General features: G+C 43.8%; 1 protein-coding gene across 1 annotated transcript; it reads left to right on the plus strand.

Annotated features, from left to right (window-relative positions):
- The first annotated feature begins 9017 nt into the window (after positions 1-9017).
- VIM (vimentin) lies at positions 9018-21273 on the plus strand. Its single transcript, XM_054991229.1, has 9 exons — positions 9018-9704; positions 11145-11205; positions 16011-16106; positions 16971-17132; positions 18252-18377; positions 19226-19446; positions 19533-19576; positions 20289-20374; positions 20922-21273. Exons 1-9 carry the CDS (start codon positions 9136-9138, stop codon positions 20958-20960), a joined length of 1404 nt encoding a protein of 467 aa, XP_054847204.1. The 5' UTR covers positions 9018-9135; the 3' UTR covers positions 20961-21273.
- The last annotated feature ends 5379 nt before the right edge of the window (positions 21274-26652 follow it).

The raw sequence follows: 26652 nt of genomic DNA on the forward strand, positions 1-26652 counted from the left end.
AAGTTGCCTCCCGTGCTGGCAACCCACTGAGTTCCACCACCCCTTTTCCAGAAAAAAAAGCCTTGCATATCACCCCAGTCTTGGCCCATCTACATTGGCTCTCGATCTTTCTAGGCGCAATTCAAGGTTCTGATGTTGGCCTTTACATCAGTTCTATATGGCTCGAGACCAGCATACCTCCCTTACAAAGCTACCTCACAACTATAGTAATCTTCTCACATTCTGAGGAGGGTGGTAACCTGGGCATGGACCTTCTCATATGTTCCTTTTTGTTGCCATCTTCTGCCAGTGGGTGAAGACTTTTTATGTATATGTATTGTATTTTATTATACTGTGTGTCTATTTTAACTTGTTTTTAATTGTTTAAATATGTTTTAATGGCTTTTAAGATTTATTTTTTATTATGTATGCTTTTAATCTGATAGCCAGCTTGGCAGAAAGGTGGGGCATAAATTTGGCAAATAAATAAATACATACATCTATGTATGTTGTCCTCAACTCCCTGGAGAAGGTAATGGATAAAGATCAGATAGATGACAAGGATGCCAGATTCCATGGGGTTTTCTGTACAGGGTTCCACCCATCATTTCTGACCCCATACTGCTTCCATTTAATCTCTGATTTCTGCACACATTTTTTTTGTCTTTAGTTCTTGCTTTTTTGTTTTTGTTTCTCCCGGTTTATTTCCAGTTCGAGACCAGTTTTAGCCCTATCTTTTTCTGGAAGCTGATTTTGAGTCAATTTTTTGCTCACACATTATGTTTCTTTCACTTTTGTTTGCCCCACTCACCTTCAACCTGCTTTTCAATGACTGGACGTCCATCATCATTAAACCATTCTTTCCCTTCCCCTCCCCCTGGTTTTATTTTCTATCTTTTAAAACATCATTTCCATAGCATTATAATGGCTTACCACTGCAACAATACATGCAGCAGATTATCTGAATTCCCAGCTTTCATGAAATAAAAATAAAAGTCTCTAGCTCCTTCCCTTGCAGAGATACAAGGAAAATGATATTATCGCTGCAATGGAATGGGGTAGAGACATACTTTTTTTTAAAAAAAAATGAAAGCTGGGAATTCAGAGAATCTGCTGCAGAGGAGAATGGAAACTGCATGCCTAGAAGTCTGGGATTGAAATGAAAAGTGTTGGAGTTCTAAAGCAGATTTAGAAAGGAAAACAGCGACTGTAATAAATCAGAACAATTAGAATTTATTGAGGAGAACCAGGATTACAAACAAGCAGTCAAAGCAATACTCCAATACATTTCAGCACAAAGTACCACACAGCCCATCAATACTAGAATTGAATTACGGTACCTACCTAGTAGCTACCCTCATGAAGTAGGAGGGGGAGGTAGAAGTAAGTGGAGGAGGAGGAGACAGAAGAGGAAATATTACTTATTTTTTCATATTGGGGAATTGACTGAGGTGGTTTAGTCCCTTCCCCTCGGTCCTCAGACCTGTGGCTTGGAGAGGTCCAAGGAAGGGGGTTGGCAGAGGGAAAGTGAGTAATTCAGCAGAAATTCCAGTTAGTAAACGCAGAGAGGGCACAGGGCTGGGTCTGATCAGAACCCAGGGCACACAGATAAGAGGTAAGCAGTGAGCAGGCACACATGTTAGCATATGGCACTCTGCAATTTGGCATCAGGAAGGGGCCCAGTTATAGGGCCTGAGCACAACAGAAAACAAAAGTGGACTTTTGTAAGCTTGCCAGGAGGAGGAGGAAAGTCTGAAGAAATCAGACTTACCACTTCTGATTGGTGCAAGAGAGAGGGTGAGGTGGATTGGAGACTTGTTGTTCCTCAAATCAAAGGAGGGCAGGGACTGGAGACATGGAAGAGGCTTGAGTGGCCTGTTTGCATTAGAGCTGTCGTGAACACATGAAGGCAGCTGTTGCCTAGACTATATTCTCAATTCCTTAACAAGGTCAAAATATACAATAGGCTTGGTAGTGCTGGGCTGGATCTACCTCTCAGGATGCTTGTAAAGGTCCTGCATATATTAGCTCTTTCCCTGATGAACCGGTCATTGCTTCATCACAGCTCAGAGCCAAGCTACAAGTGACGCCTGACACAGGTTGGACGCTTGTCAGCTTCCTTCAAGTTTTGATGGGAAATGTAGGCATCCTGGTTTTACAGCTTGGCTCTCCATTACAGCTGCAAGACCAGGATGCCTACATTTCCCATCAAAACTTGAGGGAAGCTGACAAGCGTCCAACCTGTGTCAGGCATCACTTGTAGCTTGGCTCTTAGACTCAATCATGCTGAGTAGCAAGCCCTAGTATCACATTCCTTTTACCAACCCACTTCCTCTTTTGTCTAGAGGTTTGGTAAAATCCAGTAAACCATTCTGGATGTGGACAAGGCTATCTAGCCAGATGTGAACCAAAATGGTAAGTGATGCCAACAAAATAGGAGTCTTAGAAACTGTTTATTTACTTCATTTAACAGGGACCCAAAGAGGCTTACATCATTTTCTTCTCCCTTATTTAACCCTGTGAGGGGGGTTAGACTGAGAGTGTGAGACTGGCCCAAGATCACTCAGAGAGCTTCCATCTCCCAGATCTTAGTTTAACACTTAAACCATTATACTATACTGTTCTTACCCTGTATATATTGACTTCTTCCCATTACATCCTTTTTACTTTCTCTCCCCCACCAGCACTTCCTGACTTCATATGGTAAGGTCTTTGGGGCAAGGCCTAGCATTTTTCAGCACAGACATATGCTTTTTGAAGTAACGCAGACACTTACAGCTACGCTGCTAAGAACGAAATCAGTCTGTGGCAATAGCCACTTCAAATAGATAGATATTAACATATGCTAGGGGAGTGTCTGGGTCAGCTCATATTATGCCACAGTTTGCAGTGATGAGGACATCCTTGCTTTTGAGCCTATATATTTACTTGTCCATTCATAATGATATGCAAGATTGGGCCATGGACTGGACTGGATTGTAGCATCCTCACAGGCAACCAATGCAGAAGTACATCCTTTTAAGTCCATAAGGATTGCACTGTATCTGAGTTTACTAACTTTTGTATAAGCACTGATGATGAAGCACTTGCCCATTCATAATGATGTGTAAGATTGGGCCATTGTCTAGACTACTGACTTAGTTAGTTTAGGTAATTTTGCTGGGCTTGTGTAAAGCAAGGATTGTAGCTTTATCACTGCAATCCTATGCAGAATTATACCCTTCTAAATCCATGGATTGTACTGTATCTGAATTTGCTAAATTTTGTCTTCTTGCCTCACCCCCCCCCTTTGGTATTATGTCTACTGGATTATAAATCATTAGCTTAAACAATAAACTGAACACTACGCCAGAGAAATGGTGCAATCCTATGTAGAGTTACTCCAATTTTAACCTGTGGATTTCAATGAGCTTAGACTAGAATAATTCTGCACTGTAAATGTAGCAAGTAAGTAATACAGCCTGCAATCGTAAACACACTTATTAGGGAAGAAGCCCCATTGAGCTCATTGGGATTTGCTTCGGTGTAGACTTGTTTAGGATTATTCCCAAAGTCTAAGAGCACTTTCCGGGGATTAAGCCTCTCTGAATAAATGACAGTTACTTCCAGGCAGACCTGTTTAGGAATGCTTCCGGAAGTACAACCTATGAAGAGTTACTCCAGTCTAAGCAGAGAAATCAACTGGGTAGGGCTGCATTGCCTACGAATACAATAACCTTGAATAATGCAGATATGAAAGTGTTTATTGCAACCCTTTCCTGAATTTTCAACATCACTGCCTGATTGGGTAAAATAAGGTAAGAAAGGATGTTGCCTGCTGCTAGGCAACGTTCTTTTTCTTTAAGTTTTATTTAACAAAAAACTATTCAGAAGAACAGAGGAAGCGAATGCAACAAAACCCAGCTCACTCATGGAAACTTCGTATGGTTCATATAGTATGAATCATCTGGACAGCACATCCTTTCTCATTAAGACAAGGAAAAAACCCTTTGACTGCTGCAGAGTGGTAGTCAAAAAAATCTTGCTAGTTGCACGGTTTCTAAAAACCACAACGCCATTTCTTTTCAAAACCACTTGTTCAGCTCAGTTGTGTGTTTAGTAAGTTCACATGGCAACAGAAATAAAGTAGTGCATCCTTTTGATATCTTTTATTGAAGGAATTATTTTCAGAAAAAGACCATGCTCATCACCATTAAGTTCTTACAGTCAAATGCAATCAAAGCTGGTAATCCTTTTCTAGGTTTTTGCATTTGGCTTTTCCAAATTTTACTATGGGAGTTCACCTTGGCAACTTTAAGACCACCTCACTAAAAACAACACACATTGCTGCTACAGTCACCACCCTTTATGTAAGTCTTTAGCCCCAAGAATGTTCCTGAAGAGAGAAAGAGGAGGGAAAAAAATGATTACTGGATTCAGGATCTCACACAACCACACCATTCATTCTACCCTCCTTCAGTGCCAAACCAGGCATACCGGACAGATGTATACAACATTCCTTTAAGAGACTTTTTAAAACATAGAAAGAGCTTGAGTAGAGAAAAAGAGATACTTAACCCTTTCACAAGTATACATTTAGAACAGGGGGGGGAGCATAAGCAACTGGACAACTTAAAGCATAAAAATGGTTGGCAGGAAAAGCGTTAAGTATCCCCTCACATGGCATTTCTGCTCCAGATTGCCTCTATCTCAAGATGCTGACGTGAAAATATTATCTGCCATCTGCCTGTAATGTCTAATTTAATTCCTAGATTCTATCTAATCTCTATAAATAGTAGCAGCAATTATGGTTTGGAGGTATTTCTGGAGGTTGAAGGACAAGAACTTATCTCTACCTGCTAGGAAACAAGAGTTTAACCAGAACCCACTTCTGAATGAATCTGCCTATACCTCCCTCACTTAGTGAATGAGCCTCCTTGTACCTCAGATTGTGAATGAGCCTCCTTGTACCTCTCCCCTGCCCCTCATATTTATTTGCTAATGGTAAAGAATGCCTGAGCCTTTGGGGGAAAAAACAAATGCTCCAAGCTGCTAGAAAGCCAAGTATGAATATAGTGGGAAAACCTGTTGCATAAACAGTGTTCTGTTAGTAAGCTGGCTAGATACTGTAAGCCATTTTTTGAAGTACTGCCAAATTACAAGCCTTGACTCTGCACTCTACCTTCAGTATAAGCATCCTCACCTTGTAAAGAATAGGGATGTTTTGTCTGTGCCAAGATTTTTGGGAGACTCACAAAGGCTTATAACTAAAACCTGACAGCTTAACTAAAGAGCTTTCAAAGAACTAGACAGCTCAACAAAGTCTAAGCCTGGGTGCCAGCACAGTTAGGCCCACCAGTGTTCTCTGTTTGTGTGACCACTGATCCCACAGAGAATAAACAAATAAAATGGCTGATGTCATGGGACCTTGTGTTACTAATACTTCTGTTGCTTAGCCTTGTCAAACTCCATGAATAATAAAATAAGCCTCAATGTAGATTAGTTCAAAACAAATCCCTTCATTTGGTTCCAAACAACCTGGTTTTACTTCTGTGTCTTGTCAGGACTTAAATGATAGCCCTCCACATTAACAAAAAGAGCAGTGCTTCTCGCTGCTTTCATTTGGAAGTCAAAATCTGGCAGCTTCAGTTAAGTGGTGCCCTACTGCTGGTGCTTCTAAGATCTGGCACAACTTCCCTTGTGCCAGAGTAAGCCTGCAGCTCAGAACAGCGCCTTGCTTTGGGTACCAGGGCAGGATCATCTGTTCATATAGTTTTGGGCAAGGCAGAGATTTTATGCCATATACTAGCATGCAGCACAAACAGCACGTGAAGAAGAATATGAGAGCAGCTGTATTGGATCAGATCAATGTCTAGTCTAGCACCCTATTTAACAGTGCCCCGTCTGATGACCCCAGAAGGTGTGCAAGCAAGGAATGGAGGCTGATGCCTTCTCCTGTTACTGCCCCTCAGAGCTGGCACTCAAAGAGTTATCATGGCTGATAGTTCTTGAAGACCCTTTCCTCTATGAATTTGTCTCGATTCTATTTTAAAGCCAACTCAATCAGTGAACAGCATTACATCTTGTGGCAATGAATTTCACAAGTGAATTACATTTTGTGTGAAGTAGTTTATTTCATCTGTTCTGAATCTACTGCCCAACTTCATTGTGTGCCCATGAGTTTGAATATGACAGATAGAGGAGAAATAACTTTCTATCCACTTTCTCTGCCCCTGTGCACGACGTAGGGCTTTAGGTGGCCCATGTTGTGTGCTGTTCTTTTAGCTCAGTCAGTTGTATTTTGATTACCTGATAGGAATGCAGCCAGATATTATTGCCCAAGATACAGTTCCAGGGCGTGATAAGAATGCACACAATGAAGCGGCCATGCTTAATCTAAACTGGACTGGATCCAGTCGGACCATCTGGGGACCCAATGTGCAATATCTTGAGTTCCATGGTTTCTGTCAGTGGGGTTAGGTCTACTGACTTCAATGGGCTTAAAGGGTATAGGTCTGCTTAGGGTTATATCATGTCATACAGCCAGATTTGAGTCCAGTAGCACCTTAAAGGCCAACAAGATGTTCAGGGTATAAGTTTTTGAGAGTCAAAACTCCCTTTAGGGGACTTTGACTTTCAAAAGCTTATACTCTAGAAAATCTTGTTGGCCTCTTAAGATGCTACTGGATTCGAATCATGCTGAGTAAATGTCTCTGACCTTGAGGGACCTATGGTCCGATTCAATAAAAAGCAGCATCATGCATTTAAGAAATGGCATGAAGATTGGAAGTATGAAAATAATTGACAAAAGCAACTGTAATCAGCTGGAAAAGCCAGGAATGTCTCTCAAGGATGTCTGTAAAACTGTTTGGGGAACAAGCTAGCCTTGTTAGGAGAGAGTGTGGAATGTGAAACAGTAAAAATCCCACTCAATATTTCTAAGGATCAGCCAATATCAGCAGGAGTAATGAATCAGAATCATAGATAGAGCTGGAAAGGACACAAAGGGTCATCTAATCTCATGCGCAATGCAGGAAATTCACAGCACCCCCCCCCCGCCCCCGCTCAATGCCCTGAGGAAAGCAAAACCTCCAGGATCTCTAGCCTGGAAGAAAATTCCTTCCTGACCCCAAAGTGGTGATCGGCCTTTCCCTAGGGCACATAAGGAGGGCCCATGAGAGCCAGCCCAGCACTGGTTCTTCCCTTCCCTCTCATAATCTGCCCAAATTCATACTGATGAATTTAGCCTCTGATTAAAAACATCTGATGAAGGAGAACCTACTACCTCCTGAGGAAGCCAATGGAATAATGAGTATTGTATGGAATCTGAGATGAGTTGACTGCACCATAACTCCAGTCATGAGGACTAAATCACGGAACCGTCTGCATGCAAACCAGAGGCTCTTCATCTCCTCCTTGGGCTAGTCACTCCTAACCCTTCTAACATGGTTACTGTGAGAACTAACCCATGGCAAATGATCACCTGCTTAGAAGCATTTCTGCTCCACTGATCTCAGCCATCATGTTTGGAAGCTGTTCCATCTAAATTCTCTGCTAATGGGCCCACGTCCCAGAGAGAGATCTTTCACAGAGTTGAATGTGAACAGTGTAAGGAAAACAGCAGCAAAAAGAGCATGTTAAGATTAACAAAAATATAGGGGTAGAAACTGTGATAGAACTTTGGGTCCAAACTGTCTCAGGCTCAATTCCCAATATCTGCAGTGAAAAGGATCAGAAAGAGCAAGATTCCAGTTGGTCTCTAACATGCAACTGGATGCAAATCTTCCTCTTCTACTGCAGACCAGCACAGCTATACACCTGAGACTAACAACCAGACAGTAGGTGATGTGGAATGCCTCTCTCTGTTTGAGACCTCTGCTGGTCATCAGACTGGACAATACTTACCTTGACAGACTGATGGCCTGACTTGGTGTAAGGAAACTTCATATTACAGCATAAGGTTTTGTGGCCAGGAGCTTACTCAACAAGAAGTTGAAGTTTTCTGTAAAGAATTATCTGCTAGATGCTGGGCTAATTTCACCCCCTTAGCTAAGTGTGACTACTACTAACGTGTTCACGACAAAGTTCACATCACATACTGTGAGTTTTATGCTGCCTGTGATACCTCACTGTTAGTTGTGCACTCCAGAATTATTAGCAGTTTATTTAATTGGCAGCAGAGTCAGCAAACGGATTTCTTGAGCGCTGAGGCGCCCACAATCTGTACTTCAGCCACGGGCCACACTTTCCACTTCCCTTTCCACCACTCCCTTAAGCGGAAACTCGCCAAGCCCCAGCTGAGCCCGGCAGGCAACAGCCAACTAACGGAACTCGACGGCTCTCGCCCATCACAGATAAGCCGGCGGTTGCCATGTGGAGGCGGCTGATACCCTCCCTCCCCACTCGCTGTGCGAAGGAGCTCGGCTGGCCCAAGGCGACTCTCTTCTCCAGCGGGTGAGGAGCGGGACCTGCCCTCCAAGCAAAGGGAAATGACTCCATAAGAAGGAGGACCTCCCCGACTCTTCGGCGCGCTTCCCAAACCCAGCACGAAAAGATCGGCTCCTTCGCTTCTGCTTGGAGCCCTCCTCGCCCCCACTTCCTCGCAGACCCGCAACTTCTAACATTCCCCTCCCCCGCTTGGGACCCCTCCCTCTTCCTTTTTCTCCCCCGTTTTGCAGCCACGTTTTAGGCGCCTTCAGTTCTCCTCCCCCTGCCCGTCCCCCCTTCCAGTTCTCCATCTGTTTCCACTCTCCTGCGAGCAGGACGGCCTCAAAGCCGTGGGAGACCGCCCCCTCCCCGCGGGCCAGGCGGCTTCTGCCCCCTATGACTCACCCCCCCCCCCGACTGGCCGCCTCCTTTCTCTTTTGTAACTGGAGCGGGCCGGGGCTGATGGGAACGCCGCCACCCCCTTCCCGGCCACAGCCTCCCCTGCCCATCTCACCCCACCCCCGTCTGTCCCGGCGGACCCCGTTAAAGCAAGCCGCCGCATCTGGTTGGCCGGGCTCGGGATTGGCGGGCCGCGCATCCGACGGAGGGCGTGTCTGGGGTATAAAAGCGAGTTGGGGACGCGCTCAAAGTCTTCCGCGCCTCTTTGCTCCAGCTGCGCGTCTCGGTCGGTGCCCTCGAAGTTGCCGCCACCACCCCGGGACCGCCCGTCCGTCCCCTCGGATTACAACCATGAGCACGACCACTAGCAGCCGGAGCTCCTCTTACCGCCGCATGTTCGGGGGCGGCAGCCGGCCCAGCACCGCGGGCAGCAGCCGCTATGTCACCTCTTCCAGCCGCTACTCGCTGGGCAGCGCCATCCGGCCCAGCAGCGTCCGCCTGGTCTCCTCGGCGCCCGGCGGCGGCGGCATCTACGCCAGCCGCGCGTCGTCGGTGCGGTTGCGCAGCAGCCTCCCGCAGCAGGTGCGCCTCTTCTCCGACGCCGGCGTGGACTTCTCCCTGGCCGACGCCATCAACACGGAGTTCAAGGCCAACCGCACCAACGAGAAGGCCGAGCTGCAGGAGCTCAACGACCGCTTCGCTAACTACATCGACAAGGTGCGCTTCCTCGAGCAGCAGAACAAGATCCTCGTCGCCGAGCTCGAGCAGCTCAAGGGCAAGGGCACCTCCCGCCTGGGCGACCTCTACGACGAGGAGATGCGCGAGCTCCGCCGGCAGGTGGACCAGCTCTCCAACGACAAGGCCCGCGTGGAGGTCGAGAGGGACAACCTGGCCGACGACATCCTGCGCCTCCGCGAAAAGTAAGGGGCCGGGGGGGCGGGACGCACGCGTGGACTTCCCGCGCGCCTTTCGGGATCTGCTGAGCAGCTGCTCTTGCTCTCCTGTAGTTTGTGGAGCAGGGGCGGTGCCCCAGTAGAATTAGTTCAGGCGTTTCCGACGGGTAGCCGTCGAAGAGCAAGATTCGGGTCCTGCTGCTTCTTGGAGACGAACTTGGTTTCCAGGACATGAGCGTTGGAGAGTCAAAGCGCCCTTTGTCAGATAGAGGGAGGAGTGGACCTCCCTGAGCCCTCATTTCCCTTATACGTCCCTCCCATCTTCTGATAAGGGCTCAGGGATCCCCATTCTAGACGGAAAAGTAGTAACTGCAAAATATGAAGAGGAAGATAAGGGTCCAGTTGCACCTTAAAGACCAACTAGATTTCCAGGATATGAGCTTTTCAGAGTCAATGCTTCCTTCATCAGATACAAGTAGTAATGGACTCTGGAAAGTTCATACCATGCAAATCTAGTTGGTATTGAGTGCTACTTGCTCTTATTTCATTTGGAGCATATTGAATTCAGTGGCCATTGACTGGTGCAACACACTGTGGGGTTCCTGGAAATTCCTTCAAAGGGGGTATTTGCCTTCAGCTTGAGTCCTGAATGAGGCTCTCTACCTCTGCCAGCCCAATAGCTTGAGCAGTGAACCATTGCAAGAGATTAGCAATAGTTTTAGTGTTTCCTCCTCTGGGTAGGGGAGTGATGTGGCGGCCCTAGATGCTTAATGGCGTCTCTTGCTGGCATTCAGGAACCTGGTGATTTGGTCGGCTGGGGAGATTCAAAGCAGTCTTTTTGTCTGGCTGCTTCAGGATCAAGTAGAAGAGTTTGTGGAGCTTTTCTAGACATGAACCTTGAGAAAATCTTGATTCTTGCTGAAAATGCAAAGACAGAACTCATAAAAAATCCTCTCTGTGCAGCCCTCTGTAGTTCTTCCTTTATTTTGCAGTGTGAAGTTCAAGCAGTGTGTCCTTAGTTTGCTCTTTCATTCTCCAGATGTTGATGGGTCTTTCATTCTCTTACTTCAGTGTCATACAGTGAGTTTTCTGGAAAATTTGAGGAGGTTTGCAAACTCCTGAAACTTGCCACGTCAGTACCAGAATTACAGCAACTGGAACAGGGCTGCCTGAATTACCAGCTTGATAAATTAATGTAACTTCCTCTATCAATTTTAACAGGTTCTAAATTTGCAGGATTAGGCAAATAATCTCCATTGTATGTCAGTATTTTACTGCTTAATGAATCACTGAGTGATGTTTCTGGCAGAGTTTTTCTAAGGGTTTACCAGAGATGATGCAGATACTTTTGACTAAAGGCCCTCCCTCCTTCCTCGTGGCGCTCATGGGTGTGGCCGATAGTCCATCACATTGAGTTGTGTGTAGCTTGCTGTTGCTGACTTCCTGCCTCCTGTTCTCATTTTCCAGACTTCAGGATGAGATGCTTCAGAGAGAAGAAGCTGAAAACAACTTGCAGTCTTTCAGACAGGTTTGTCACTTCCCTTCCCTTGCTGAACTTTGAAAAGTATGTGGATTGTAGAGAAAAGACCTTCCTGGAAGCAGAACTGGAAAGGCCTCCTAGTGGTTGGAAACATTTTGATTCCTTGCTAGGAACTAAAGAATCATGCTTGCTCTTTATTTCAGCTTTAGATTCTTTAGATTCTGATGAATCTGAACTGAACATTTCTAAAGTCTGCAGACATGTAATTAACAACTCCAGCATCTGTGTAGTAGCTAGTGTCAAACTAGGTCCTGGGAGAGACAGGTTTGACTCCCTGCTCTGCCATGAAAGCTTGCCTGGGTCACCTTGGGACAGTCAACACGTTCTCAGTCTAGCCTGCGTAACAGAGTTGATGTGAGGATAAAATGGAGAAGGCGAGAGCAAATGTAAGCTGCTTTGGGGTCCCTATTGGGGAGAAGAGTATAAATGAAGAAAATAAATACGCTTCCAGACTGGCAGTTGCTGACACTTAGCATTTGTGTAGTGTTAAAGCACCTCAGATCTTTTATCTCAAAACTCTTGTGGATGTGTATCTGAAGAAGTGGGTCCTTTCCCACAAAAGTGTATTCTTAAATAACTCTGGCATAGTGACATGTGACAGACTCAGGTTTGTGACTGCGGCAACAGATTAATGCAAATTCCAGTGGGGTAGACATCATTTCTGTCATCATGTGTTATGCCGCATGTGAAATGCAATGAAGCTAAGAAACCAACACCTCTCTGGAGCTAGCTAGTAAGTGGCCAAGGTGAGACATGGCATTTCATGTGCTGAATTTCCGCTCTATTACTGTGTGTCCAGCTTTCTGCTCTCTGCCTAGACTGAGCAGTGCTGCTGGTCAATATGTAGGCCTTAGTGTCTAGCACGTCCAAGAACAGAGTTAAGGGCCCAGCATTGTCTGTTTTGTCCAAGTCTAGTCAGGTCCACAGATCAGCTCTGTGCAACCGCTTCTGATTGGTAAAGGGTGAAAGGGAGCCAGCCATCTGTTCACTTGGCTGAAAGGTATTAATGGTTTCTATGGGATTCACTGTGGAATGCAGATGCAGGCATTACAGCAAGTGTGGTGGCAGCAGACTGAAATAATAGAAGGCTTTGTATCCTGGGGTACTTGGAGCAAGCTGCATTCTTACTGAATGTGTAATGATGCAAGCATCTTTTAGAAAATCCAGGAGTTAGAGCATTGGTCATTTTTTACTTGGTCCATGTTCTAAGTGGGTGTTGAACAAGATTTATAGCTTGCTGATGCAAAGACTCGAGTGAGTGAAAAACCAATCTTTTGATAATAATTCAGACTTTTTCTCTCTCTCACCAGACTTTTAAGGGAGGGCAAACAAATGCCATTGTTGTTCTCCATTAGTCTTTGGAAGCTGATTTTCAGACTTGGGAAGGCAGCTGAAATAGAATGTTTTAATGTTTATATAAGCTATTTGGTATAATCTTCATTTGGTGTGAGACGTTGTTTTTCCTGGTACACTTTGCCCATTTTTGCTACAGGCAGGAGGAAGTGTTTAGTTTGGGCTCAGTTTTGCGTTGGGCAAGTTCATTTTCAGTAATGAGCTCTAAAAATTTTAAGGTTTCTCAGCATGATACGAATAAATGAATTTTGTGATGCAGAGTGATCTCAAAGGGGAGCAAGATGCTAGGATCCTAAAAACATGCCCATAGCTCTGTTTAATTTACAGCCCTTTTTTGCAGAATAGTTTTCTGCCCTTTGCTGGAAAGCAAAAAAAAAGTGTTCTACTATAAGGAAGTGCAGATTGAGACTAGGTGGAAATCAGGGAGTAAGGAAGGAGGAAGGTAGGACTTTGCAAACATCTGTGACAATAGACTATTGAAACTTCTGGAAATATTGTTTATCTGCTTTAAAACAAGCAATGATATCCTGATGTACATTTTGTGTTGGATTAACTTGGACTTGGATCTTGCTTCATTTAAGTGACTTGGCTTAGTGATAGAATTGAACAACTCTAACTCCAGCAAGTCATGTTGATTTTAAAATCAAATTTCTGCAAGTTAGTTGCCTATTTAAGGAAACTTCCACTTTTGATCTAGGGTATACAATTTAAGGTGGAAAGAACATGCTTTTAGTTGGTTTGACTCGTGATTGTTAGGGAGTGGCAGCTGAAATGAAAGCGGGAATGACTCGGCATCAAGAAGTCCAGAAGCCAAATATATTTATTTTCCTTCTGGCTGCTGGCTCCTGTAAGGCTTCTAACTTTGACAACCCATGTGCCATTTTTGGTGCTTTCATGCCAACTTTCTTGATATACAAAGAGTTTTAGCTTGCATGGCCTGGTCAGGTTGTTCATGGCTCTGTTCCAGTGGTAAGTTTAGGAATGTTCTTTTCTTTTATGCAAGGTAGCTCCTGCAGTCCTGATTGAGGCCGTTTTCACACATCTATAACCCTCCACAAAATCGCACAAAACTCACGGACTGATGGCGTCTTCGTGGCGCGATTTCCCATCATGACTCTGTTCCGTGGCACAATGACGTCAGAAATCGCTCCATGAAACGGGATCATTGACAGGAAATTGTTCTGTGAAGAAGCCCTCGTTTCATGAGTTTTGTGTAGTTTTGCTGAGGGTTAAAGATATGTGGAAACTGTGTGAGTTTCCTGGATCCTCTTTTGGAGGAGAGGAGGAAGCAGGGCATAAACATCTTAGTGGTCCCTGTGTCAGCCACATGGGCATGCCCCAAGTTTTCCCTTCAGATAGAAAGGACTGCTGAGTGCTCCAAGCTTACTTGGCACACAAAACTTTATGACCAGTCTTCCTAACCAGTCTTGCAAGTGACTTGGACAGTACAGGTAACAGGACGTGGCCTAGAGCTGTGCCCCAACTGTTTGTGCTGTCTAGTTGTATTCCCTTGGCAATTTCATGGGCAGCTATAAATTACATTTAATTTTGTTGATGTATTGTAACTATTATCATACTATCAGAATCTCAGACTTCTTGAATCCTGGAGGATTTAGTAATGATAGTCATGTGCAGAATCTAGTAAACTTCCCTTAGCACATGGGATGCTGGATCAATGTAGCACACATGACTTTTGTCACATGACTTTTGCCAGTGAAACGTGGATATTGTGTAGTAATGAAGTTTATACACTTGTGGGAGAAAACCATGGTTCTGTGACGTGAATATTGCAGTCGTGCTTCGCAGTAAATATTAAGTCAGGCTTTAACAAGTTCTTGCAATGTGGGCCGTAGAAATAAAGGTAGCACTCCTTGCACTGAAACAACCTAGCCTAGCTTTTCCCCTCCTCCCATTTTTTGTACTATATTGGAGATATGAATCTAACCAGGAAGGGCCATAGCTCAGTGGAAGAGTGGGTGGAGAAGGCTCTTGGTATCTCAAGTCGAGAGGGAGATGGTTTTGAGTAGCAGGATTGAAAAATGTGCAGACAGAGCTAGACTGGATGAAGTTATGGTTGTAACTGCAAGGCCAATCTGATTGTAAGTTGGTCAAAGATACAGTCACCAGATGAGATTATCCAGACTGCAGAATTACGAACATAGAATGCTCAACGGCATTGAGCTGATTTTTGAGGTTTGACATGCTTGCATATCACCAGCTGCTGCTGGCAGGATTTTCTTTCCCTATGTAAGATTTTAAAAGCAGAAGCACAGGGAAACTGGTCCGTTCATCAGTCTAAATGTTCGGTGGAGCTGTGAAACTCAATATATTTTCAGGCTATCTGATAGCAAGCCACTGTTTGTGACCTCCTAAACAGGAATTTAATACTGAATAGAACTAACCCCACTAGTGTAAGCTGTCAAAACTGAAATGGCTGACGTAACATCTTTTGGGAGTTACTACCGCCAGTTACTAACTACCTGAAATATTTTTGCAAAGTGCTGTTTGAAAAGGGTGATTGTATGAGCCCCATTGGAAATGGCTTAAATTAGGGTAAAACTTGACCTGTTAGGCAGCTGGAACACTGGAAAGCTAAATACACAACAGGTGTTAAGTCCCTGCAGATCTTCTGTCTAGCCCATGTGAATTGTCCTTGGCTTATTCTTTTCCACTAGAAACTGTGAGCTTTGGCACGAAATTGCATATCTGAACTGTGCTGTTCAGTTTCTTTGTTAAATGACCAGCAGATTTGTCTAACACAAACAAAAGTAGCCACTGATGAGAGCTCAGATCTTTTATGTGCTGCCAGATACATACAAAACAACATTTTTGTTGCGGCTGTTATTCCATTTTGTTTCCAGCCCTTTGCCTGAAGTCCTAGTTAGTTAATGAAGCCTGTAAATTCTTCCTGCCAAACTTTGCCTTTTGTCCTAAGCAGGTAACTGAGCACTTGACATGTAAGTTGCTTTGGTTGCATAAAACCAGTACTGGCCTGATTGGCACGGTGTCCCAAAGTCACTATGCACAGTGGGGGCTAAACCTTATGAATAAACTAGGACTTGCTTCCCTGTAAGTATGTGTAGGATTGCCATGTAAAGCACCCAGGAAGTGCTTGTTTCTCATAACTATGTAGACTGTACGCAAATATGCTGCTATATCCCTGTCACTGAAAATGGGCACAGTATTCCAGCTGGAATGAAGCCTGCACAAAAAGCTTTTTTGATGATTTGGTATGCTTAATGAGCACTGTGGAGAGGAGCTGTTAACTACTCATTTACAGTGAAATCCTAAGAAAAGTTACACCAGTCTAAGCCCAATTTACTGGTGTAAATCTGCTTAGGATTTCACTGTTAGACTGCAGTGAAAAGGTATAATTTTATTCAATTACCGTAGGCACATGCATGTTACTGAATTATCTTACTTTTTCTTTTCTTTTCTAGGATGTTGACAATGCCTCTCTGGCCCGTCTGGATCTAGAACGCAAAGTTGAGTCTTTACAAGAAGAGATTGTCTTCTTGAAGAAGCTTCATGATGAGGTAGGGGATGGACATCATTGCTAAAATTTAGGATTCAGAGTTGATGACTCTTGAATCCAGAACATCCAAATGTCCTGCTACTTTCCTCGAGGCAAGCCAGGTTTTTCCTCCAACCTTTTCCTAGTGCCTGTGGCAGTCCAAAAGGACAGAGCAGACATGGCAAGTAGAGTTAATACACAGCAATGATGGTCTAACAAGCTGTCCTTATGCCCCTAATATTTCCCCAAAAGGGGCCTAAAGAGCATTCGAAAATTTCTATAGGAATCTACTAATCTTAATTAAGTAAATATATTCATGGGGGGTGGGGGTGCAGTGGAATCATGTAGGATGAAGGTCTCTAAGAAAGATACAGGAAGACTTCTTTCTGCATATGAAACATTCCATCATCAGCAAATAGGGAACAACTGAGGAAGATATAAAGATAATAAAGCAGCTCTGCCCACTTTGTTGGAAAGAATCCATCCGAAGTGCTTTCAGTTGTCTGCGCCTGCTGCAGAATTCCCGAAATGAAGACGTGCTAATTACTAGCTTTGTGTTCACCCTGGTCCTCTTCCCCGTCTTGAAAAACCACTGCAATGTTCACCAGCGATGCTCCAGTCCCTGTTCCCACTCCCCTTGTTGCCAGGCTGTCTGGGAAATATGCTTCTCTTTAACTTCCCAGGCAGCCCAGATATCTTCTGAAGGAGCCAGTGGGATTTCAAATATCTAAAAAAAAAAGGGGGGGGTTGGAAATATTATGAATGTTTCCAAATCCAGATTGAACAATCTCAAAATGAGGTGAATGGAGTTTAGTCAGCCTTTTGAGTGCTGATACCTGTGTAAAGAAAGGTGTTGCTAGAAAAACCGTCTTTGTGTTTCTTGAAGGAAATCCGTGAGCTTCAGCTCCAGATCCAGGAACAGCATATCCAAGTTGATATGGACGTTGCTAAACCCGATCTCACTGCTGCCCTGCGTGATGTGCGTCAACAGTATGAAACTGTAGCTGCTAAGAACCTTCAGGAAGCTGAAGAGTGGTACAAATCCAAAGTAAGTGATTGATCTTATTATGGTGGCGATTACGTAAGAGGACACATTTTGTAGCTCAGGAACTCATTGTTGCAATTTCATCACTCCAAACATTCAAGAGCACGAAGGAAAAGCTTTGCTAAACCTTAATCCCACAGAATGCTTCCTTTGATTGTTATGTACCCTTAGCTTTCAGTCAGGAATGCCAAGTTCTTACCATGCTGTTTGATGTGATGAATATTGCACATGAAAGGGGCCACTTAGCAATCTGTGAACTCTTGTTACAAACCAAGTTTTCCTTGCGGGATAAATAGCTGACTCCTTCCACTTAAAAGTGCTTGAAAACAAACTGCCTACCACAGATGTGATTAAAATATTTGACTTTAGCACAGCATACTAAGAAACTTATGAGGTTCCTTGATATATGGGCTATTTATTAGTGTATGAAGCACTAGAGAATAATGGGAAATATCTGTGCAGCATTAAGAGTTCAGTACTTTCTAATATATCCCCTATAACAAAATACGGAATGTATACTGTGTTCAAAAATGATCAGCTGTTTTGTGGCATCATAAGGGTTAAAGCTTTTGTTCTTCCTTTTGCCAGGATAAAAGCTTTGTTAGCCTTTAAGGTGCCTGAAGACTCCTTTTACAGCAAAAGTAAACAAACTTGATTCCCTCTCTGGAATTATTGCTGTATTCAGCGTGCTTTGCTGCCACCATTTAAGCAGTATCTTCTTTCCAGTTCCAAGGATGCGCAGTACTAGCATGTTAACATGTTGAATATTGTGTATCGACCTAAGGTGCACACCCTTTGCTGCCAAAAGATTTGGTTATATTAAATGTATGAACTTTGTGTTGAGGCTTCTAGAAGAGTGCAGGCTGTACTCTATGCTTGTGAGGCCAGCTAGGTTTTCATTACACATGGCACATATTGGCACTACACAGATTAGCCCATTTAAAACTGGTTTGACTAATGCTATTAATCTACAATAGAGTTCTTTTGCTAAATTCCACATATGAAGGAGCTTTGTACTAGCTTTTTATCCCCTTAACCCTTAATATCATATCTTGGGCAATGGTGTGGTGAGTCTTTTGCTCCAGAAGCATTCATCAGGTTGCTAACCTACCATGTTATTAGTTTGCAGATCTCTCTGAAGCAGCTACCAGGAACAATGATGCTCTGCGCCAGGCCAAACAAGAAGCAAATGAATACCGCAGGCAAATCCAGTCTCTCACCTGTGAAGTGGATGCGCTTAAAGGAACTGTAAGTGAGAGACTCCACTTGAAGGGAAAGGCTCTGGATGACCCGCTTTTCTCTCTTAAAAAAGTGTAAATAGTTGTAGTACAAGTACTGTATTGCTGTGTGCTTGGAAATTAAATTCGCTGATTGTTGCCAAAACAAAGAACACTGAAATACAAGTAAAACAGGCCTTCAGATGACCTTACAAACAGTTAGTGTATTCTGTAATAAATATATATAGTTACTTTGTATGGAGTTAGAAGATTGGTTCAGCTCAGGCAAGTTATTCTGATTGGTTCGCGATCATTTCAGACAAGTCATTCCGATCCCTGTTGCCAGAGAGTCTTTAACTGGAGGCTTCGGGGACTGGAGCTAGAATCTTGTGATGTGTGTATGTTCTGCCACTGAGCTCTGGTTCTGGTAGGTAGCCAATATGATGTAGTGATTAGATGTCAGGAGACCCGTGTTCAGTTCCCGTTCTGCCATGAAGTCTGCTGAGCAACCTTGTGCCAGTCGTTCAGGGATGTAGTTAGATAAAATAAGGGAGACGGTTACATGCATCACCCTGAAGCCCTTGGAGGAAGAGTGAGGTGAAAAGGTACTAGATAGAATATATGCATATACAAAGGGGCTCTCCACAGAACAGCACAGTGGAAGTGCCAGTATCATGCCCTTCCTGCTGTGTATGAAGGAATTGTCCTTCACATTATAGTTGGGAACTTCCTCAACTTTGCTGAAATTCTACTCTTGCAATGCATATTGTAAGCCACTGATTTTACTGAGTGATAACATGCCATTTTCACTGAACAAGGATACAAGAAATGTACTGAATGGATGAAACTTCATGAAGTATTCTCTGAAAATCTCTGCAGAATGAATCCCTGGAACGTCAGATGAGGGAAATGGAAGAGAACTTCTCTCTTGAAGCTGCTAACTACCAAGACAATATTGTCCGTCTCCAGGAAGAAATCCAGAACATGAAGGAAGAAATGGCTCGCCACCTTCGCGAGTACCAAGAACTCCTGAATGTAAAGATGGCTCTTGACATTGAGATTGCCACCTACAGGAAACTGCTAGAGGGAGAGGAGAGCAGGTACTAGCTGTGTCTGAGAGCCATGCCAGCAAACTGAAAGCCTCCACAACTGCATCTCAATATTCTTTATGCTTTTTGTTTTACAGAATTAGCATGCCTGTTCCTACTTTTGCTTCCCTGAACCTGAGGGGTGAGTAACTTTTCTTCTTCCCAGGAGATAGTCCTACTTTTTTCATAAAGAAAGTAATCTAGCATGTGAGTGTTAACCTGACACCAGCATGGCTTCTGATCTCTGTAAATGGTTTGGACTCTAAAACTCTGCCTTGTATGATCAATAGCCAAATTTAGAAAAGCAAACAGTCACTGCAGGGTACACCACTGTGGATCTGTTCATGAAAATAATTACATCCTGCTCTTCCTAGTTGCTTAAGGCAATTAACAAATCATAATTTAAAGCATGCTTTAAAAAAAACCCTCACTTAAAATAAACCTACAATCTATATTCCATTAAAAGCCCTGGCAGATAAATTGGCCTTGGAGCACCCCATTTTGTAGAGACAGAGATTCTTCTGGGAGCCCATTCCCCAGAGTGGGAGCAATGTAAGAAAATGCATGGGTTCTAGTTGATGCTATGTTAACCAGGGGATGAACAAGCAGATGACAACTTGAGGATTGCAGCCTGTGCACAGGGATATATGAGAACAGCTGCATAGGAGCAGAAGTGAATTTGTAGTTGGGTTCCTTCCCGCTTGAAGTCTAGCTATGGATGGCATGATATGCTGATGGCTTGCACAGAATAACTTTTAAAGTACTGCACTAGCATCACAATTTCTGTAGTACATGCTTCTAATGCGAGTGAACCTTCAGTCCAGTGTTCTAATCAAGTGCCCTTCTCTTTGCAGAAACAAACCTTGAGTCTATCCCAATAGTGGACACTCATTCAAAGAGAACACTCCTCATCAAGACTGTTGAAACTAGAGATGGACAGGTGAGTGCAAGGAACATTTCTTGTGAACGAGTCTTAAAGCTTTTGAACAGGTGTCTAGAGAACATATTTTGTATTGATTTCGCTTTTCCCCAAACTTTACATTAAAGTATTGAGGGCTTTATTTAAAAACTCTGCATTTGTTTCCTTAGCTTTGATCTGTTCATTTCAGAGCTGCTTCTGCCATGAGAACAGAAATTTCACGTTGAATGCTATGCTTATAGAGTATAGCAATCTCAAAGGGCAAGTCAGATGAGTAAACAGCATGGGTAGATTGAAAGGTGTGGCCAAGGAAGGCAAGATGGCATGGCACTGCAGAGTTGCATTGCCTTAAGTTTTCTCCCTATCCACACTTTGGTAAGATCAACTGACAGTAAAGTGTGTAGAGCCTGTGCGAAATTGAGTACTGCCTATGATAGCTTTTTTGGTCATAATCCCAAGTGTGATAACAGGAAGGAAACCTCCATAGTCTCCATTGACTATTTTAGAATTGGAGGACCAGTGGATGACTAGCTGCAATGCTAATACAGTCTGCCAATTATGTTCCTAGGTTATCAATGAAACTTCCCATCATGATGACCTGGAGTAAAGGAAGAATAGCACAGCATTCTTGTGCAGAAATGAAGCCTTACCAGCAAGACTTAAAAGACAAACAGCTTTCAAGTGCCTTTCTGCAGTTTTTTCCAAGAGCGCAAGATGGTTATGCTAGAAGAGATAGGCCTTAGATCTTGCAAGCTGGCTCTCTTGATGGGTTAGAAGAGCTTACAAAAAGGAGTCTAGTTCACTGATAGCAATATCTTGTGCTGCAATACTGTTTTTAAGTCTTTGAATTGAATAAAACTTCTTTTTCCAGCACAGTATGAGCAACCTTTCACTGCTTCAATAAACACTTGGGAAATGGCTTTCTAACGTGTTCTGATTTGTGGCATAGTCTTAAAACAACTATTCGGAAACTAAGCCCTACTTGCATTATGGCAACAGCAAGAAATGCTCTCCACACACACACACCCTCTCCCCCAGTCCCCTAAAACTGGTGCCTTAATGAGTTTGAGTATAAAGTATGCTCTTGTTTAGGGATGAGAAGAAGCCCTGATGTAATATTGAATTGTTGCCTGCCTGCCAGCATTCAAACCCCAATTTTTTTTCCTGAGAAAAATGGTTTCTTCCGTCTCGCCAGTGGAACCCAGTAGCAGTTGTGATTGAAATATCAAGTACTCTTATTGGACTGTGGTTCTAATATAATTAGCAATGCTGCTGATCTCTATATTGATGCAATCCTTCAGAGAGCAACTACTCTTCCGTTGTACCATTCAAATTGAGGAAGTAGCCCTTTGGAAGGGGTGAAAATCAGAAAGGTGGTCAGTCCCTAATCCATCCAGTGTCAGTTCATTTTATACATTTCTTTGGTTCAGTCCTTCCTGGGGTGCATTCCCTTTTCCATGGCTACTTGTGTACTATGTGGCTGTAAGTTTAGTATTCTGATAAAAGATAAAATAAACAAGACTGACCCTGCAGTCTGCTATTCAAGTTCCCCAATACCTGCCTCTGCCCTGTGAATTCTGGGCTTCTTGGGAACATGCACATTCCAGGTATTCCACTCATAGAATTTTTCCATTCTCTTTTCATTTTCCTAGGGTTTAATTCCTTGGCTTGTATTTGAAACAAACTCAGTGCTCCACAGCCAGAAATACCTGCTAATTAGCACAACCTAAGGGCAGGAGGCCTTTATAACTTTATAACCTTCAAACTATGGAGAGTTCTTTAATGAATTGACACTAGTAGGCCCTTACTGGCAATATTGGGAGAGTTCAGCTTGCTGTTGATTTGAAAGGACTCCAAGAAGTCTAGGAAAAGAGAAAATAGTTCCAGTGGAAGTGTTGGTTGTAATTAAATACCTCAATATGGCAGCTCAACTGCCTTTAGGGGGACACAAATTAGTGGTTACATGTGTGGTTGGAAATCCTAGATAATAATCTTGGCTAATGAAATAAGATCCACTCTGTCAGATAACTGAAATTCTTTATAAAAATGAGATGTTGATTGATTATTACCACAGTTGCTTTGGGGGTACGTACTTAGAAGAATTGTCTTTGTATCCATCTTAAGCAGGCTAGCCCAACAGAAATGACAGTGTTCATGGTTTATTTAGTTTCTGCTAATTTATTTTTGCAGCTGAGTGCTTGTTTTTCCTAGATCTACTTTGCCTGTGAAGCACAGGTTACTCCTCAGAGGCTGTAGTGTTTGCCTGACTGGAGACAAGGTTTTCTGTCCCTCATTCCTTCCCCACAGACTGATACTGTAGGGAGCACAGTCAATTATTGTGGCTCCAGAAAGTTGAGCATAACATGCTGTAGTATTAGTGTTGTACACCGATATGAGGGTCAGAGGGGAGAAGCACTAAACTGACTTGAAATAATAAACTGCAGCATTTATTGTAGAATAGGCTCCAAAAGGGTTTGTGAATGAGGGAAGTTGGTGACATCTGAGGTAAAAAAAATTATCAATTTCCCCTTATTTTTAACTTGCTTTTCTCCCCGATGGAGACCCAAGTTGGCTTACATAATTCTCTATATTGAAAAATGAAATTCTGCCCTCAAGTCATAGCTGACTTATGGCAACCCCTGGTGGGGTTTTCATGGCAAGAGACTAACAGAGGTGGTTTGCCATTGCCTGCCTCTGCAACCCTGGTCGTTGGAGGTCTCTCATCCTATTATTAGCCAAGGCTGACCCTGCTTAGCTTCTGAGATCTGATGAGATCAGGCTATCCAGTATTATCCTCCCCCAAAGTCACCCAACAAGTTTTCATGGTGTTGCAAACCCTCATCTAACTCAGGCTTGGGCTGACCTTCCTCTACCCTGAGGTAAAACTTCTCACTAAGCATATGAAGCTGAATACTGGGCAGGGAAGCATTTAGTAGTGTGGTTGAGGTTTAGCTTCAACTTTCTTGCCCCATCCTTAAGAATCATATTAAGTGGTATGGTTACCCAGCCAAGTCTAAGTAGGGGAAAGATCAGGGGTTTGTACTTCCCTTAGAAACGAACTGGCTCATGAGGCTTAGGGAGATTCAAAATGAAACAAGGTTTGTTTACAAGTAGGTAAAATAAGAAGGCAAGTAGGCAGGTACTTCGAGGTTTTTGAACTGAATACTTCACTGGTGTGAGGCACAAAACACTTGGTGTGGTTCTTAAGTTGCTGGCTTGTATGAGAGATGTTGGTCTTATCAAACTTAAAGATGTTAAAGTGGGATCTTTCTGAGGTTGGCACTCCTTCACATGTTAGGTGCTCCAAGTTTAACACCTACGCAGCATGGCTTCCCCTTTTCTGCAGACCTCGGTACTCCACTAAGTGGAGGCTATAACCCTGTTCCTGGTGCCAAAGGAGAGACTCCTTTCTACCCACTTCCTTGGCCCACTATAATTCCCAGATCTCTTGTGTCTACACAGAAGTTAGTGCTGCCTGCCCCACTTTAGTCCAAGGACTAAAAGTGCTTCATAAACGTGATTTCTCTTGTAAGGGCACACCTTCCCTTTACTTCCTCACACCGAGGACTCTCTGGCTGACCATCTCTGGTCAGAAGCCAGGCTCCAACTCCTTTCACTTTTCAGTTTACTCCAACTGTCAACCCCTCCCTCTGGTAGCACCAACTGCCATTTCAGGCTAGCCACAAAGGGGGGGGGACATGTCAATCATCCTCCCCTCTTTACTGCCCAGCAATCCCAGCATTTGAAGCTGAGTCTGTCACACATGGCAGAGTGGAGATTTGAATCTGGTTCTTCCAGACCCCCCCTCCAATATTCTAGCTGCCACATCATGCTTGGCGAAATGTATGCTAGAGATTATTGGGAATGGTAGCAAGAACAGGGTTGTACAGTTCATGACACTTATTTCAAAGAGGATACTAGAGCCAGAAAGGGGTAGCAATAACAAATGCTCAGGAGTCTAAGCAATTTCTGATGAAGAAAAGCTAAAGACTTGGGCCCACTGGAGGATTTCTACAGGTGCAAGGGACGGCGATGCCTGCTGCTTCCTCTCCTGCCTGCTGCTTCCAGATATCCCCCAGAAACAGTACTTCAGGGGCCATTTTGAGCTGCAGGGGAAGGGGGATAAGTAGTGCTCTGCTAATGGAAATCCTACAGTGGGTCAAGGCTAGAATATTTGGGGCTGAGGGAGTATATGATATATAATTCTGTCGAGTGGTAAAATGGATAGAAAAGCGTCTGCCCACTTTTACCCCATATTACAAGAATGTAAGGGCCAAGCTACAAGTGACAAATGGCACTTGAACGGCAAGTGGATTGAGTGGAGGGCAAGTGAACAGTGAGAAATACACTTGCTGTTCAAGTGTCATTCGTCACTTGTAGCTTGGCCCTTACATTCTTGTAATATGGGGTAAAAGTGGAGAGAGCCAGTTAAACTGGTTGAATATTCAGGTGGACAAACTAATGAAAATTCTTGTCCATGTAATTACTGATGGATGGAACATGCTGCTAAAATGTGGGCAGCCACTAACCAAGATGACTTGAAAACAGACAGGTCGATCAATGGTGATTATTTACAATAGCACAATGGCAACTTGGTGTTTGGAGGTAGTGTACAGGGAACGCCCTTCTCTTCATGCCTTGCTTGTGTGCTTGGATACATCTGGTTCACCACCACTATGCCAAAAAGGATGCAGATGTGCTTTAGGTCTGATCCAACAGACTTTTCTAAAGTTCTTATTCAGTAATTTTTCATATTTTTTCCTCATTTTTGTAAATGCTTGAGAAAATGTTGCTGCTTTCTGTTACTTCAATGGTGCAAAGAACTGCTGTTTAATCCTAAAAATATCCCTTATAGTTTTCAGGTTTTTTTTCACTGTGAGGATGTGGATAGAATCCTTGGAGGTTTGAGGCCAACAACTTCCTTTTGTGACCCTTGCCCTTTCTGACTACTTAAATCTGCTGCTGACTGGGTACAAGTGGTAGCTAATGCCTCCTTGAGAGAGGGGGTGGTTGCCCCAGCCACTACTGAAGAAACCTGCTCTGGACCCAGAAGATTTCAGTCACTTTTGTCCAGTCTCAAAGATTCCATTCTTGAGCAAGGTGAGTGAATGGGAGATGGCTGGACAACTTCAAGCATTCCTGGCTGTGAAGCAGATTGTTTGGATCCTATCCAGTCTGAATTCAGGGCTTGTTACTGGGTTGAAACAGCCTTCCTAACCCTGGTAGATCATAGAATCATAGAGTTGGAAGGGGCCATACAGACCATCTAGTCCAACCCCCTGCCCAGTGCAGGATCAGCCTAAAGCATCTCTGACAAGTATTCATCCAGCCTCTTCTTGAAAACTGCCAGTGAAGGGGAGCTCACCACCTCCCTAGGCAGCTGATTCCACTTTTGAACTACTCTGACCGTGAAAAAGTTTTTCCTAATATCCAGCCGGTACCTTTGTGCATGTAGTTTTAGCCCATTGCTTCGCGTCCTACCCTCTGCTGCCAACTGGAACAGCTCTTTGCCCTCCTCCAAATGACAGCCTTTCAAATATTTAAAGAGAGCAATCATGTCCCCCCTCAACCTCCTCTTCTCCAAACTAAACATTCCAAAGGCCCTCAGCCTTTCCTCATAGGGCTCAGTCTCCAGACCCCTGATCATTCTTGTTGCTCTCCTCTGCACCCTCTCGATTTTGTCCACATCCTTTTTGAAGTGAGGCCTCCAGAACTGCACACAATACTCCAGGTGTGGCCTGACTAAGGCAGTATAGAGAGGGGCTATGACCTCCTGCGATTTCGACACTATGGCCCCTTTGATACAACCCAGGATTGAATTAGCCTTTTTTGCCACCACATCACACTGACTGCTCATATTCAGTTTACAGTCCAGTCTTACCCCAAGATCCTTTTCACATATACTACTGCCCAGAAGTGTATCCCCCATCCAGTATTTGTGCTTCCCATTTTTGTGGCCCAGATGTAATACTGTGCACTTGTCTTTGTTGAATTGCATCCTATTCACAGCTGCCCACTTCTCCAGAGTATTCAGGTCTTTGTTGAATTTTAATTCTATCTTCTTGGGTGTTTGCTACTGCTCCCAATTTGGTATCATCAGCAAATTTAATGAGCAGCCCTTCCACTCCTTCATCTAGATCATTGATAAAAATATTGAAAAGTACCGAGCCCAAAACCGAGCCCTGCGGCACCCCACTGGACACCTCCCTCCAATCTGATGAAACGCCGTTGACCACCACTCTTTGAGTGCGGTCCTCCAACCAGTTCCCTATCCACCGAACTGTCCTATAGTCTACTCC

This window comes from Eublepharis macularius, chromosome 11 (genome assembly GCF_028583425.1).
Source record: "Eublepharis macularius isolate TG4126 chromosome 11, MPM_Emac_v1.0, whole genome shotgun sequence".
NCBI classification, from domain to species: Eukaryota; Metazoa; Chordata; class Lepidosauria; order Squamata; family Eublepharidae; genus Eublepharis; species Eublepharis macularius.

Bases quoted from the DNA above. Each gene is read 5' to 3' on its own strand.
- VIM (XM_054991229.1), top strand. From the start codon at position 9,136: ATGAGCACGACCACTAGCAGCCGGAGCTCCTCTTACCGCCGCATGTTC. The intron at 9,705-11,144 runs GTAAGGGGCCGG...CTCATTTTCCAG, and splicing joins ATCCTGCGCCTCCGCGAAAA to ACTTCAGGATGAGATGCTTC. The intron at 17,133-18,251 runs GTAAGTGATTGA...CCATGTTATTAG, and splicing joins AAGAGTGGTACAAATCCAAA to TTTGCAGATCTCTCTGAAGC.